This window comes from Budorcas taxicolor, chromosome 10 (genome assembly GCF_023091745.1).
Source record: "Budorcas taxicolor isolate Tak-1 chromosome 10, Takin1.1, whole genome shotgun sequence".
NCBI classification, from domain to species: Eukaryota; Metazoa; Chordata; class Mammalia; order Artiodactyla; family Bovidae; genus Budorcas; species Budorcas taxicolor.
This window is the reverse complement of record NC_068919.1, coordinates 20,281,936-20,296,344: the sequence shown is the minus strand read 5'-3', so window position 1 is coordinate 20,296,344 and position 14,409 is coordinate 20,281,936. Positions and strand designations below refer to the sequence as shown.

Here is a 14,409-nt window from a genome sequence, read left to right as displayed (position 1 = left end):
ATAAAAATGTTTAAAAAGAAATGTGAAAAAAGGAAAAAATAAGAACTTATAATTCAAATATGAAAAGACAATTCAATTAAACATGGGAGTAAGAAACAAGACACTTTAATAAAATACACAAATGGTAAATACACACAAAAAGATGGTCAATATCATTAGCCTTTAAGGAAATTAAAATTAAAAGCATCATGAGATACTACTACATATGTACAAGAACAGTTTAATGGTTAAACTTGACAATACCAAGTGTCAGTGAGGACATGGAACAACCAGAACCCTCATACACTGCTTGTAGGAATGCAACCCTGAAAAACAGCTTTGCAGTTTCTTATAAACACAGATGTACCATAAGATCCAGCAACAGTTCCTCTCTTGGGAATTTACTAAAGAAAAATGAAACAAAAGGCAGTACGCAAATGTTTATACCAGCATCATTCATAATAGTTAAAAAATGGAAACAACCCAATGTCTATCAAAAATTGAATGGATAAACAAATTAGGCTTATCCACATAACAGAATACTATTCAGTAATGAAAAGAATGAACGATATGGATGACTCTCAAAAGTATTACACTAAGTGGAAGAAACTGGACACAAAAGGACTACATATTGTATGATTTTATTTATCTGAAATTCTAGAAAAGGCAAATCTATGGTGACAGAAAGCAGATCAGTGGTTTTGCTAGATGCCAATGGTGGGCGGAGAGAACGAACTACCAAGAAGCACAAGGAAACTTTCTGTATTAATTGAAATGTGCTATATCATGACTGTGTGGTGGTTATACAAATACATAAGTTCATCAAAACACATCAAACTGAACACTTAAAATTAGTGAATTTTACTTTATGTAAATTATAACTTAATAAAGGTATCTTTTGAAAGTGTTTAAAGAAGACTTTTTAAAATATTAAGTTATACACGTATGTGCAACATGTACCAAACGGTAGACATCTCAACAGTGATGTCTTAGAATTTTATAAACTTGGTCTTGTTACTGCTGTGCAAAAATCATTCCAAGTATGATATAAAGTTTGTAACAACTACGACTATTGGTGCAAAAGAATGGAGCAGAGACAAGAGTAGGATGGGACCCTATGTTTGAGCAAGTCAAAGTGCATTAATGTCACCATTCCATGATACTGACAAGGAGAATTAGTTTGTGCTAGACGTCCATCAGTTCACCATCTGGAATATCCTACTTTCGAAGTTAAACAAGAAATCTTGTCTCCTGGCAACTGATATAAGCCCTAATAGCGGCTTATAAAGCACAACTGTCCAAGTAGTGCTAGAATTTTAAAAATAACAAGGAATACAAAGATGCCTTTGCAGGTCACCTCACATTCAAAGATAAAGCTATCTTCCACTAGAGCGACGAGATGAATTGTCACAGTATACAACTGTGGGATGCTGCCATATTATAACAGAACGTGTAAGGGATTCACTAAAAATTCATATCTTTTAAATATATTTGACCTATTTATTACTGCTTGTCCCCACTAGAACGATGACACTCCATCATGACAGGGATTTTTGTTTTTGTTGTTCACTGCTGTATCCCTAGCACCTAGAACAATGCCAAGCATACAATAATTGCTCAATAAACATTTGTTAAATGAATATATTATGTCTACATAGTCAATAAATATCTATACAAATTTATTATGTCAATATAGATATCAATCACAGCTAAATGATGTAATAGCCTCTTACATTTCTTTTCTTGTACAATTTCTTTGACTGGAAATTAATAACTATCTTGTTTCTCTACTCATTTTGTTTCTAAATACCAATTCAAACATAAACTTTCAATCTACAAATAATAAACCTGTAGAGGATGTAGAAAAAAGGGAACACTCCTGCACTGCTGGTGAGAATGTAAAGTGGGGCAGCCACTACGGAAAACAGGATAGAGATTCCTTAAAAAACTAAAAATAGTTACCATATGATCCAGCAATCACACTCCTGGGCATATATCCAGAGAAAATGAAAACTTTAATTTGAAAAGATGTATGTACATCAATGGTCATAGCAACACTATTTACAACAGCCAAGACGTGGAAGCAACCTAAACGTCCGTCAACACATGAATGGATAAAGCTCCGGTACACCCAATGGGTATTACTTGGCCCATAAAAAGAAAGAATTTTTGCCATTTGTAGCAACATGAATAGACGTAGAAGTTCTCATACCAAGTGAAGGAAGTCAGATAGAGAAAGACAATTAAATGAATTTATTCACAGAACAGACACAGACTAACAGACACAGAAAACAAACTTTTGGTCACCGAAGGTGAAGGGGGAGAGAAGGATAAATTAGGAGCACGAGATTAACATATACACACCACCATATTTAAAACAGAAAAGCAACAAGGATTTACTGTACAGCACAGGGAACTTCATTCAATATCTTGTAATAACCTATAATGGGAAGATAATCTGAAAAATATATATGTAACTGAGTCACTCTGTCATATACCTGAGACTAACATGATACTGTAAATCAACTGTACTTCAATTAAAAAAAAATGAACCTTCAAACAAGGAGATTTTTATTTTTCCTTTATATATTTTATTCCATAAGTTTTCTATGATATGTCTGTGTTTATGTGTATTCAGAATAAAAAACATTTTAAATGTTAGGGATTTTTATAAAATTAGAGCTTTTGGAAAACAAGATTTAAAATGTTAATAAATACATATCCATCAATAATTACTTTAAATTTCAATGAACTAAGTGCTCCAATAAAAGATACAGAATGGCAGGCTGGATATAAAATAAGCACCTACAATATGTTGCCTACCAGAGACCCATTTTAGGATGAAGGAAACCCATAGATTGAAATTGAGGAAATAGAAAAAGATATATTTCATGCAAACAGAAGTGACAGGAAAGCAGGGGTAGCGATATTCATATCAGACAAAACAGACTTTAAAACAAAGGCCATTAAAAGACTTAAATATCAGATATGACACCATAAAACTCCTAGAAGAGAGCACAGGCAAAATATTCTCTGACATAAATCGTGGCAATGTTTTCTTAGGTCAGTCTCCTAAGGCAATAAAAACAAAAACAAACAAATGGGACTGAATCAATGCATTAAAAAATGAAAATACAACCTATGGAATGGGAGAAAACATTTTCAAATGATGAGACCAACAAGAGTTTAATTTCCAAAATATACCAACAGATAATATAACTCAACAACAACAAAAAACCAAACGACCCAATTTAGAAACAAACATTTCTCCAAAGAAGACAAACAGATAGCCAGACATGTGAAAAAGATGCTCAGCATCACTACTTATGAGAGAAATGCCAAAGCCAAACTACAATGAAGTATCACTTCACACTGCTCAGAATGGCCATCATTAAAAAAGTCAACAAATAACAAATGCCAGAGAGACTGTGGAGTAAAGGGAATCTTCCTGCACTGTTGGTGGGAATGTAAGTTGGTGCAACTGCTATGGAAAACAGTATGGAGTTTCCTCAGAAAACTAAAATATAGAACCATATGATCTAGCAATTCTACTAATGAGTACTTGCACCCCTATGTTCACAGCAGCCAAGACATAACAGAATATTACTCAGCCATAAGAAGAGTGAAATTGTGCCATCTGCAGCAACATGGATGAATCTAGAGATTATTATACTAAGTGAAGCAAATCAAATATCATAAATCACTTACATGTTGAATCTAAAATACGATATAAATGAACTTACTTACAAACAGACTCACAGACATAGAAAACAAATCATGGTTACCAAATGGGAAAGACGAGAGGATAAATTAGGAGTTTGGGATTAGCAGATAAAACTACAATATATAAAACAGATAAAGAAGAAAGATTTATTGTATAGCACAGGGAATTATTAGGTTGGTACAAAAGTAACTGCAGTTTTGCACTGCTGAACTTTGCCGTTTGATATTGGAATACATTCTTAAGTAAATGTGGTTATGTTATACATCATTTTAATGTGCATTTCTTGCTTTAAGTTTTTTGCTAATAACTTACTGAAGTGGAAGTGAAAGTGTTAGTCACTTGGTCATGTCTGACTCTTTGCAACTCCACAGACTGTGGCCTGCCAGGCTCCTCTGTCCAGGGAGTTTTCCAGCCAAGAATGCTGGAGTGGGTGGCCTTTCCCTTCTTCAGGGGATCTTCCTGATCCAGGGATTGAACCTGGGTCTCCTGCATTGTAGGCAGATTCCTTACTGTCTGAGCTACCAGGAAGTATTCTTGCCTGGAGAATTCCCTGGACAGAGGAGTCCAGCGGGCTACAGTCCACGGTGTCGCAGAGTCGGACACGACTGAGCAACTTTCACTTTTCAGTGACTTATTGTGTTTTTTTTTCTATTTATTTTAGACTATAGAAATGATGTAAGACAAAAAGCAAATTTGAGCAAAGTTTTCATTTGCGTTCAAAATGGGTTGTAAAGCAATAGAGACAACGTGAAACATCAACAACACACTTAGCCTGATGCACTGGTGGTTCAAGAAGTTTTGCAAAGGAGATAAGAGCCTTGAAGATGAGAAGCATAGCAGCAGGCCATCGGAAGCCGACACCAACCAACTGAGAGCAAGTCAGTTACTAAACAACAATTCCTCTGCACATGTTCTTTATCCGGAAAACTCTCCATCCATTTCTCTATAAATCTAACCTGTCTTCAACCCAATCTCTCCAATGAAGAATCCTTTATAATACTGATTAATCTTAACCCTTTGATCCACTTTGACTCCCAAGAAAACCCTAAAATCCCTTTAATGGCAGGAAATACTGTCTTTTTATTTCTGTTATAGAACATTCAATAATGCTTAATTTGTTGAACCTGATAAATTTCAATGAGACTGAAGAACCTTAAGGATACAAAATTAATGTAAAGCTTACAAAGAAATATATCCATATATGCATATTATATGCATAAAACCTACCAACAGTGTCTGTCCTTGGGAAATGAAGAAATGCCCCGATATAACTATGGTGAGAACAAGACGCCCAGATTCTTCACTGGAGTCAAAAACCTTGAAAAAGAAAGAGAAAAATGTATGTAAGACGTTTCTGTTAGTTTCGATAGTTAAAACCAAACTATCTTCTCACATTGATCTTCCGATCTAAATGTTCCCTTCCCCTCATTTATCTGTAATCATTCCCCTAAAGTTTCAAGTTTCTCCTCATACAGGGGTTAAAAACCAAGCTTTTAAAAAAATATAACTAAAACCAATATTTTAAAACAACACTACTAAATCAGGAATTGAGAGATATGGAGCCTGAGTCAACCACTTTCGAATTACATTTTAATAAATCATTATCTTTGAGGCTGAATTTCCTTTCTGTAACATGGGACTAATACCTTACAAGTTGTTGTCAGACTACAGAGTCTGTTTCTTCAGCCATGTACTCCATTTTCATAACCTCTCAAAATCTGGTGTTTTTCTTGAGATGGGATTTAATTTGTAATGTCACTCTTAAAAACAGGGTACCCCAAACTGACCATAATACTCTTGGTGTGATTTCATTTTCTCCCATTACTTGCATAATGAAACCTACTATTTCACATTAATCTTGTGTGGGGGTAATCCCACTGAAGAGTGATCACATCAACAAAACCTCCTGAAACTTCATCATCTATGTTGGTAAATCACACTTTTACTTTCTTCATCTGAACCTAAACATAAGACCGTGCATTTACTCCCATTATATTTTATATTGCTGGATATATTCAACAGTTGTGGTAGAGAGTTGAGACAATTAAAGCAAAATAACTCATAGATACTCGAGATTTCCTACTGACTTTTCTCTCAGTTCAGTTCAGTTGCTCAGTCATGTCTGATTCTTTGCGACCCCATGGACTGCAGCATGCCAGGCTTCCCTGTCCATCACCAACTCCTGGAGCTTACTCAAACTCATGTCCACTGAGTCGGTGATGCCATCCAACCATTTCACCTCTGTTGTTTCCTTCTCCTCCCGCCTTCAATCTTTCCCAGCATCAGGGTCTTTTCTAGTGAGTCAGTTCTTCGCATCAGTGTTGACCACAGTGTTGGAGTTTCAGCTTCAGCATCAGTCCTTCCAATGAATATTCAGGACTGATTTCCTTTAGGATAGGCTGGTTGGATCTCCTTGCAGTCCAAGGGACTCTTAAGAGTCTTCTCCAACACCACAGTTCAAAAGCATCAATTCTTCACCATCAGCTTTCTTTACAGTCCAGCTCTCACATCCATACATGACTACTGGAAAAACCATAGCTTTGATTAGACAGACCTTTGTTGGCAAAGTAATATCTCTGCTTTTTAATATGCTGTCTAGGTTGGTCATAGCTTTCCTTCCAAGGAGCAAGCGTCTTTTAATTTCATGGCTGCAGTCACCATCTGCAGTGATTTTGGAGGCCCCTGAAAATAGAGTCTGTCACTGTTTCCACTGTTTTCCCATCATTTGCCATGAACTGATGGGACTGGATCCATGATCTTCACTTTCTGTATGTTGAGTTTTAAGCCAACTTTTTCACTCTCTTCTTTCACTTTCATCAAGAGGCTCTTTAGTTCTTCTCTTTCTGCCATAAAGGTGGTGTCATCTGCATATCTGAGGTTATTGCTATTTCTCCCGGCAATCTTGATTCTAGCTGTACTTCATCCAGCCTGGCATTTTGCATGATGTACTCTGCATATCAGTTAAATAAGCAGGGTGACAATATACATACAGCCTTGATGTACTCCTTTCCCGATTTGGAACCACTCTGTCACTCCACATCCACTTCTAACTGTTGCTTCTTAACCTGTATACAGATTTCTCAGGAGGCAGGTCAGGTGGTCTGGTATCCCCATCTCTTTAAGAATTTTCCACAGTTTGTTGTGATCCACACTGTCAAAGGCTTTGGCATAGTCAAGAAAGCAGAAGTAGATGTTTTTCTGGAACTCTCTTGCTTTCTTGATGACCCAGTGGATGTTGGCAATTTAATCTCTGGTTCCTTTACCTTTTCTAAATCCAGCTTGAACATCTGGAAGTTCACAGTTCATGTACTATTGAAGCCTAGCTTGGAGAATTTTGAGCATTACTTGCTAGTGTGTGAGATGAGGGCAATTGTGCAGTAGTTTGAACATTCTTTGGCATTGCCTTTCTCTGGAATTAGAATGAAAACTGACCTTTCCCAGTCCTGTGGCCATTGCTGAGTTTTCCAAATTTGCTTGCATGCTGAGTGTAGCATTTTCACAGTATCATCTTCTAGGATTTGAAATAGCTCAACTGGAATTCCATCACCTCCACCAGCTTTGTTCATAGTGATGTTTCCTAAGGCCCACTTGACTTTGTATTCCAGGATGTCTGGCTCTAGGTGAGTGACCACACCATTGTGGTTATCTGGGTCATGAAGATCTTTTTTGTGTAATTCTTCTGTGTATTCTTGCCACCTCTTCTTAATATCTTCTGCTTCTGTTAGGTCCATACGATTTCTGTCCTTTATTGTGCCCATCTTTGCATGAAATGTTCCCTTGGTATCTCGAATTTTCATGAAGAGCTCTCTAATCTTTTCCATTCTATTTTTTCCTCTATTTTTTTGATCACTGAGGAAGGCTTTCTTATCTCTCCTTGCTATTCCTTGCAACTCTGCACTCAAATGGGTATATCTTTCCTTTTCTCCTTTGCCTTTTGCTTCTTTTCATAGCTATTTGCAAGGCCTCCTCAGACAACCATTTTGCCTTTTTGCATTTCTTTTTCTTGGGGATGGTCTTCATCACTGCCTCGTGTACAATGTCACGAACCTCTGTCCACAGTTCTTCAGGCACTCTATCAGATCTAATCCCTTGAATCTATTTGTCACTTCCACTGTATAATCGTAAGGGATTTGATTTATGTCATGCCTGAATGGTCTGGTGGTTTTCCCTACTTTCTTCAATTTAAGTCTGAATTGTGCAATAAGGAGTTCATGATCTGAGCCACAGTCAGATCCTGGTCTTGTTTTTGCTGATTGTATAGAGCTTCTCCATCTTTGGCTGCAAAGAATATAATCAATCTGATTTCTGTATCGATCATCTGGTGGTGTCCATGTATAGAGTCTTCTCTTATATTGCTGGAAGAGGGTGTTTGACCAGTGCATTATCTTGGCAAAACTCTGTTAGCCGTTGCCCTGTTTCGTTTTATATTCCAGGGGCAAATCTGCCTGTTACTTCAGGTATCTCTTGACTTCCTACTTTTGCATTCCAGTCCCCTATAATGAAAAGGACATCGTTTTGGGTGTTAGTTCTAGAAGGTCTTGTAGGTCTTCATAGAACCATTCAACTTCAGCTTCTTCAGCATTACTGTTTGGGGCATAGACTTGGATTATTGTGATACTGAATGGTTTGCCTTGGAGACGATCAGCGATCATTCTGTCGTTTTTGAGATTGCATCCAAGTACTGCATTTCGGGCTCTTTTGTTCACTATGATGGCTACTCCATTTCTTCTAAAGGATTCTTGCCCACAGTAGTAGATATAATAGTCATCTGAGTTAAATTCATCCATTCCAGTCCATTTTAGTTCGCTGATTCCTAGAATGTCGACGTTCACTCTTGCCATCTCCTGTTGAACCACTTCCATTTTGCCTTGACTCATGGACCTAACATTCCAGGTTCCTATGCAATACTGCTCTTTACAGCATCGGACTTTATTCACACCCACAACTGGGTGTTGTTTTTGCTTTGGCTCCATCTCTTCATTCTTTCTGGAGTTATTTCTCCACCGATCTCCAGTAGTATATTGGGCACCTACCAACCTGGGGAGTTCATCTTTCAGTGTCCTATATTTTTGCCTTTTCATGCTGTTCATGGGGTTCTCAAGGCAAGAATACTGAAGTGGTTTGCCATTCCCAGGGGACCATGTTTTGTCAGGACACTCTACCATGACCCGTCCATCTTGGGTGGCTCTACCCAGTATGGCTCATACTTTCACTGAATTAGACAAGGCCGTGATCCATGTGATCAGTTTGGTTAGTTTTCTATGATTGTGATTTTCATCCCATCTGCCCTCTGATGGATAAGGATAAGAGGCTTATGGAAACTTCCTGATGGAGAGACTGACGGGGAAAATTAGACTTTTTTCTAATTCACTTTAAATCCAAATTTAAAAATCAAGTAACATTCTGGATGTCAAAGAAGGTATGCTAAGCCCTGCACTATTTCCCTCAGTGGTTGTTATTCAGCCTCTTTCCCAATATCAGGAATTCAGTTATTTATATAATGCTCTTCCATCATAGTTTAAACAGACTACCTTGTAATTTTCATGAACACTTAAAACGGCAAGGGTAGCTAGCAATCAAGCATAGCTATTGAAACTGGAGCCTGAAACAAATTCTTTGGGAGGCCATATTCTAACACGACAGTTAAACATTTTTTTTAAAGAACTATAACATACGTCCCCAAAAGTGCTCAGCACTTAAGTGAACAGTTCAATGATGGATGATAAAACACACACACAATCACTATTGAGATGGTGGCTCAGACGGTAAAGTCTGCCTGTAATGCAGGAGATGTGGGTTTGATCCCTGGGTGGGGAAGATCCCCTGGAGCAGGAAATGGCCACTCACTCCAATATTTTTGCCTGGAAAATCCCACGGAAGGAGGAGCCTTGCAGGCTACACTCCACGGGGTCACAAAGAGTCGGACATGACTGAGCAACGAACACATACATACGTCCAGAAATTACTCTAGGGCTGTCTCCCAATCACTACCTGCTCCCTCCTCCCCCTAAGATAATATTTATCCTGACTTCTAACACCATGGTTTAGTTTTATTTATACGAATGGAATCATAGAGAATTCTTTTAATGTCTAGCTTCATCCATGTTGCATGTACCTGAGTTCATTGTCATTACTGTAAAATACCATTCTATGACTATACCACAATTTATTTTTTCATTATTCTGTTGATCAATATTGTTTTCCAGTGTAAATCTACTGCAAATAATGCTGTTTAGAACATTTTTATATATGTTTCTTGTTGGACAGAAATGTTCGTTTATGCAGATGACAATTCTTTCCAAATAATTTTAACATTTTTTTTTTCTCCCCTGACCTTCTAACTTTTACATCTTTTTTTATTTGGCTGTGCCATGCGGCGTGTAGGATCTTAGCTCCTCAAGCAGTAGGAATCACAGTCTTAACCATTGGATCACCAGGAATGTTTCCAAACTTTTACACCTAATTTGGCCACTTAACATCTCTACTTAACAGTCCATCATCTCAAAATTAACAGCCCTTAATTTGACATCCAAATCTTCCCATTCATTCAATAATCACAAACTGTCAAGCAAGTGGCATCTGTTGCCTGTCACCAGAAGTAGAAGGCCAAACACTTCTGCTCACTGTATTGTGGTACTGGAGTCACCACGGAAAACAACAGTCAAGCACTGGAGGAAACAGCACCTGATCAAGCTCAGTCCTGGAGGCTGGTTTCCCCATGGCCAGCAAATCCCTCTAGGTGGCCGTGGAGGGCAGCTGGCCAGTACTCACCCCTCATGGCTGTAGCAAAATGACTCCTCCTCCTCTCCCCAGGGGACAGATACAGCAGTGCAGCTGGCCAGGTGCCATATGATGCTTAAGCAGAACCTAGAAGCACAGGCTGTGAGGACTCTCTCTCTTGCTAAGTAAGTGTTCCAGGTCCAAGGCCCACTCTTTATAGCCAAAAGGGGAGGTTGCAAGGCTGCACGCACAAGACATCTACCATGGACCAGACTGCTGTAGGTTTCTGACTCCCACAGTTTTCCCACCTCCTACCTCAGAATATAATTCTATACTTCCATTTTGTTAGGTCAAACTGTGGAGTCATTCTTGAATCCTGTACTTTTTGCATACCCACATCCAAGAACAAGTCCTTCAAAATATGCAGAATCTAACCACTTCTCACAAGTCTGGTCTGAGTGAGCATCATCTCTAGCTGGATTATTATAATAACCTCCTAACTGGCTTTCCAGTTTCTATTCTTGCTCTCCCTTTCCAACACATTTTATTCTCATTACAGTAGCCAGAGTGGTCCTTTTTTTGGCAAGGAATAGAGACTTTATTCAGCAAGCCAGGGATCCAAGAAGATGGTGGACTAATGTCCTAAAGTACCATCTTCCAGAGTGATCCTTTTAAAACCTAAGTCAGGTCATGTCATTTCTAGCTCAAAACCCAACAGCAGCTTTCCACCTCTTTCAGAGACTCACGCAGGATGCTCCTCAATCTAGCCCTCCAATACCTCTCTGCTCTCACTGTCCCTTTGGCCATGCTGCTCTGGCTGCACTGGCCTCTTTGCTGCTCCTTGAACCTGCTAGGCACATTCATGATTATAAAGCTCAGGGGTTTTATAATTGCTGTTCTATCTGAAATTGTTTCCTCCTAGATCCACGTGACTTATTCTTTGATCTTTTTCAGGCCTTTGCTTAAACATCATATTTTCAAGTAACACCTTTCCTGACCATCCTACCGAAAACTGCCAACAACTCCCTGCCCCATTATCCAAATCAGGTATTAGATTGGTGCAAAAGTAATTGCAGTTTTGCACAGTTGAACTTTACCATTTGATACTGCAATAATTCTTAAATATGATTATATTATACATCATTTTAATGCACATTTATCACTGTTTTTTGCTAAAGACTTATTACTTACTGTTCATTTTTTATTTTAAAACTAAGGAAATGATGTTAGACAGAAAGTAAATTCAAGCAATTTTGTTATTTGTGCTCAAAATTGGTCATAAAGCAGTAGGGACAACTTAAAACATCAACAAAGCATTTGGCCCAGGAACTGCTACAGAATGTACAGTGCAGTGGTGGTTCAAGAAGTTTTGCAAAGATGAGAGCCTTGAAGATCAGGAGGGCAGTGGCCGGCCATCAGAAGTTGACAGTGACCAATTGAGAGAATCACAGAAGCTGATCCTCTTACAACTACAAAAGAAGTTGCTGAAGAACTCAACGTCAACCATTCTCCAGTCATTAGACATTTGAAGCAAATTGGAAAGGTGAAAATGCTTGGTAAGTGGGTGCCGCGTGAGCTCACTGAAAATCAAAATAATCATTGTTTTGAAGTGTCATCTTCTCTTATTCTACACAATAACAACAAACCATTTCTCAATTGGATTGTAATGTGCGATGAAAAGTAGATTTTATATGACAACTGGCGATGACCAGCTCAATGGCTGGACTAAGAAGTTCCAAAGTATTTCCCAAAGCCAAACTTGAACCAAAAAAGACTGGGGTCACTGTTTGGTGGTCTGCTGCCAGTCTGATCTACTACAGACTGAATTCTGAATCCTGGCGAAACCATAATATCTGAGAGGTATGCTCAGCAAATTGATGAGATACACCGAAAACTGCAGTGCCTGCAGCTGGCACTGGTCAACAGAATGGGTCCGATTCTTCTCCACGACTATGCTCAATCACACCAATTCTTACCAATTCTGTTTTTTTTTTTTTTTGTATTTACTTATTTATCTGTCTACATATCTTCTTTAAAAGTAGATGGATATAAGGGGTTAAAAACAATATTTAATGAATCCAAAATAAAAGGAATATAAAAGGAAGAACAAGTGGGACAAAGACAAAGAAAATACCAAGACTACTTACACCTAACCCTCTCAATGACCACATTAAATGTAAATGGTTTAGACATGTCAATAAAAGACAATCTGAAAACAAGATGAGAAGACAAGGCACAACTATATATGAATATAAACATATAAAAAACAAAAGGGTGAGAAAAATACACACTGCTAACACTGTGGTGTTGGGGAAGGCTCTTGAGAGTCCCTTGGACTGCAAGGAGCTCCAACCAGTCCATCCTAAAGGAGATCAGTTCTGGGTGTTCATTGGAAGGACTGATGTTGAAGCTGAAACTCTAATACTTTGGCCACCTGATGCAAAGAGCTAACTCATTTGAAAACACCCTGATGCTGGGAAAGACTGAGGGCAGGAGGAGAAAGGGACGACAGAGGATGAGATGGTTGGATGGCATCACCAACTCAATGGACATGAGTTTGGGTAGGCTCTGAGAGTTGGACAGGGAGGCCTGGCGTGCTGCCATTCATGGGGTCAAAAGAGTCGGACACGACTGAGTGACTGAACTGAACTGAACTGAATACTAGTCAAAAGAAAGCTGGAATAGCTATATTAATTTCAGGCAAGACCATCAAAAGGTATAAAACAGATCATCTTATAATGATTAAGGAGTCAATTAATCAAGAGACATAATTGCCCTAAACATTTACATCATCAGTAAGAACTTAAAAATACATGAAGCAGGCAAGGTTCTGCCTACCCAGGCCACTGCTGTGCAGAGACAGCAAGGGACGCCACCATCATCATGTCTGACCAGAAGGCAAAATCTTCAATTGAGGACTTGGGGGATAAGAAGAGAGGAGAACATATTAAACTCAAAGTTACTGGATAGGATAGCACTGAGATTCACTTCCAAGTGAAAAATGATGACATATCTCAAGAAACTCAAAGAAGCAACTGTCAAAGACAGGGAATTCACATGAATTCAACTGGGTTTTGTTTGAAGGCCAGAGCACTGGTGATAGTCATACTCCAAAAGACCTGGGATTGAAAGGAGAAGATGTGATTGAAGTTTATCAGGAACAAACAAGGGGTCATTCAATGGTTTAGATATTCTTTTTATTTTTTTCTTTTCCCTTAATCCTTTTTTATTTTTTAAAATAGTGCTTCTATAATGCTGTGTTTAAACCAGAATTGAAAACTGGCACCCCCTCTCTGTAAGATATCTAGTGATTTGAATTCTAGTGTCTATTATTTGTTATTGCTTGTCTTCATTGTGCTGATTTGGTGATCAAACCTCATGCATGCATGCTCAGTCATGTCTAACTACTCTTTGCAACTCCATGGACTGTGGCCCCCCAGGCTCCCCTGTCCGTGGAGCATTCCAGGCAAGAATACTGGAATGGCTTGCCATTTCCTACTTCAGGGCATATTCCCGACCCAAGGATAGAACCAGCATCTCCTGCACTGGCAGGCAGATTCTTTACCACTGCACCACCTGGGAAGCCCGATCAAATCTCAGCCCCCCTTCATACTGCACTCTCCTTTTTAAAAACTATATGTGTGCACAGAGAGGCCACCTTTCCCAGAACTGTGGATTTGCAGGCTTGTGATACATAAGATCAACTATTTCAAGTGTTATATAATGACTTTCCAATCAGTCCTGTGGCATGTGACTGCTTCACTCCCGATCTATGACTTTCAGTGGGAGACGGAAGTCTTTCAGAGAACTGAACTGCGGAAAAATGACCTTTCTTTAACTTGAACCTACTTTTAACATCTGAGAAAGAAAGAAAGTGAAGTTGCTCAGTCGTGTCCGACTCTTTGTGACCCCATGGACTATAGCCTACCAGGCTCCTCCGTCCATGGAATTTTCCAGGCAAGAATGTGGGTTGCCATTTCCTTCTC

At 38.7% G+C, this 14,409-nt stretch overlaps 1 protein-coding gene across 1 annotated transcript in view; it reads right to left on the bottom strand.

Moving 5' to 3' along the window:
- REC114 (REC114 meiotic recombination protein) overlaps positions 1-14,409 on the bottom strand; it is a 110,767-nt gene that overhangs the window by 74,404 nt on the left and 21,954 nt on the right. The window contains exon 2 of the mRNA XM_052646877.1: positions 4,931-5,020. Within this exon, the coding sequence (XP_052502837.1) occupies positions 4,931-5,020 (90 nt within the window). The remainder of the gene's footprint in view (positions 1-4,930; positions 5,021-14,409) is intronic.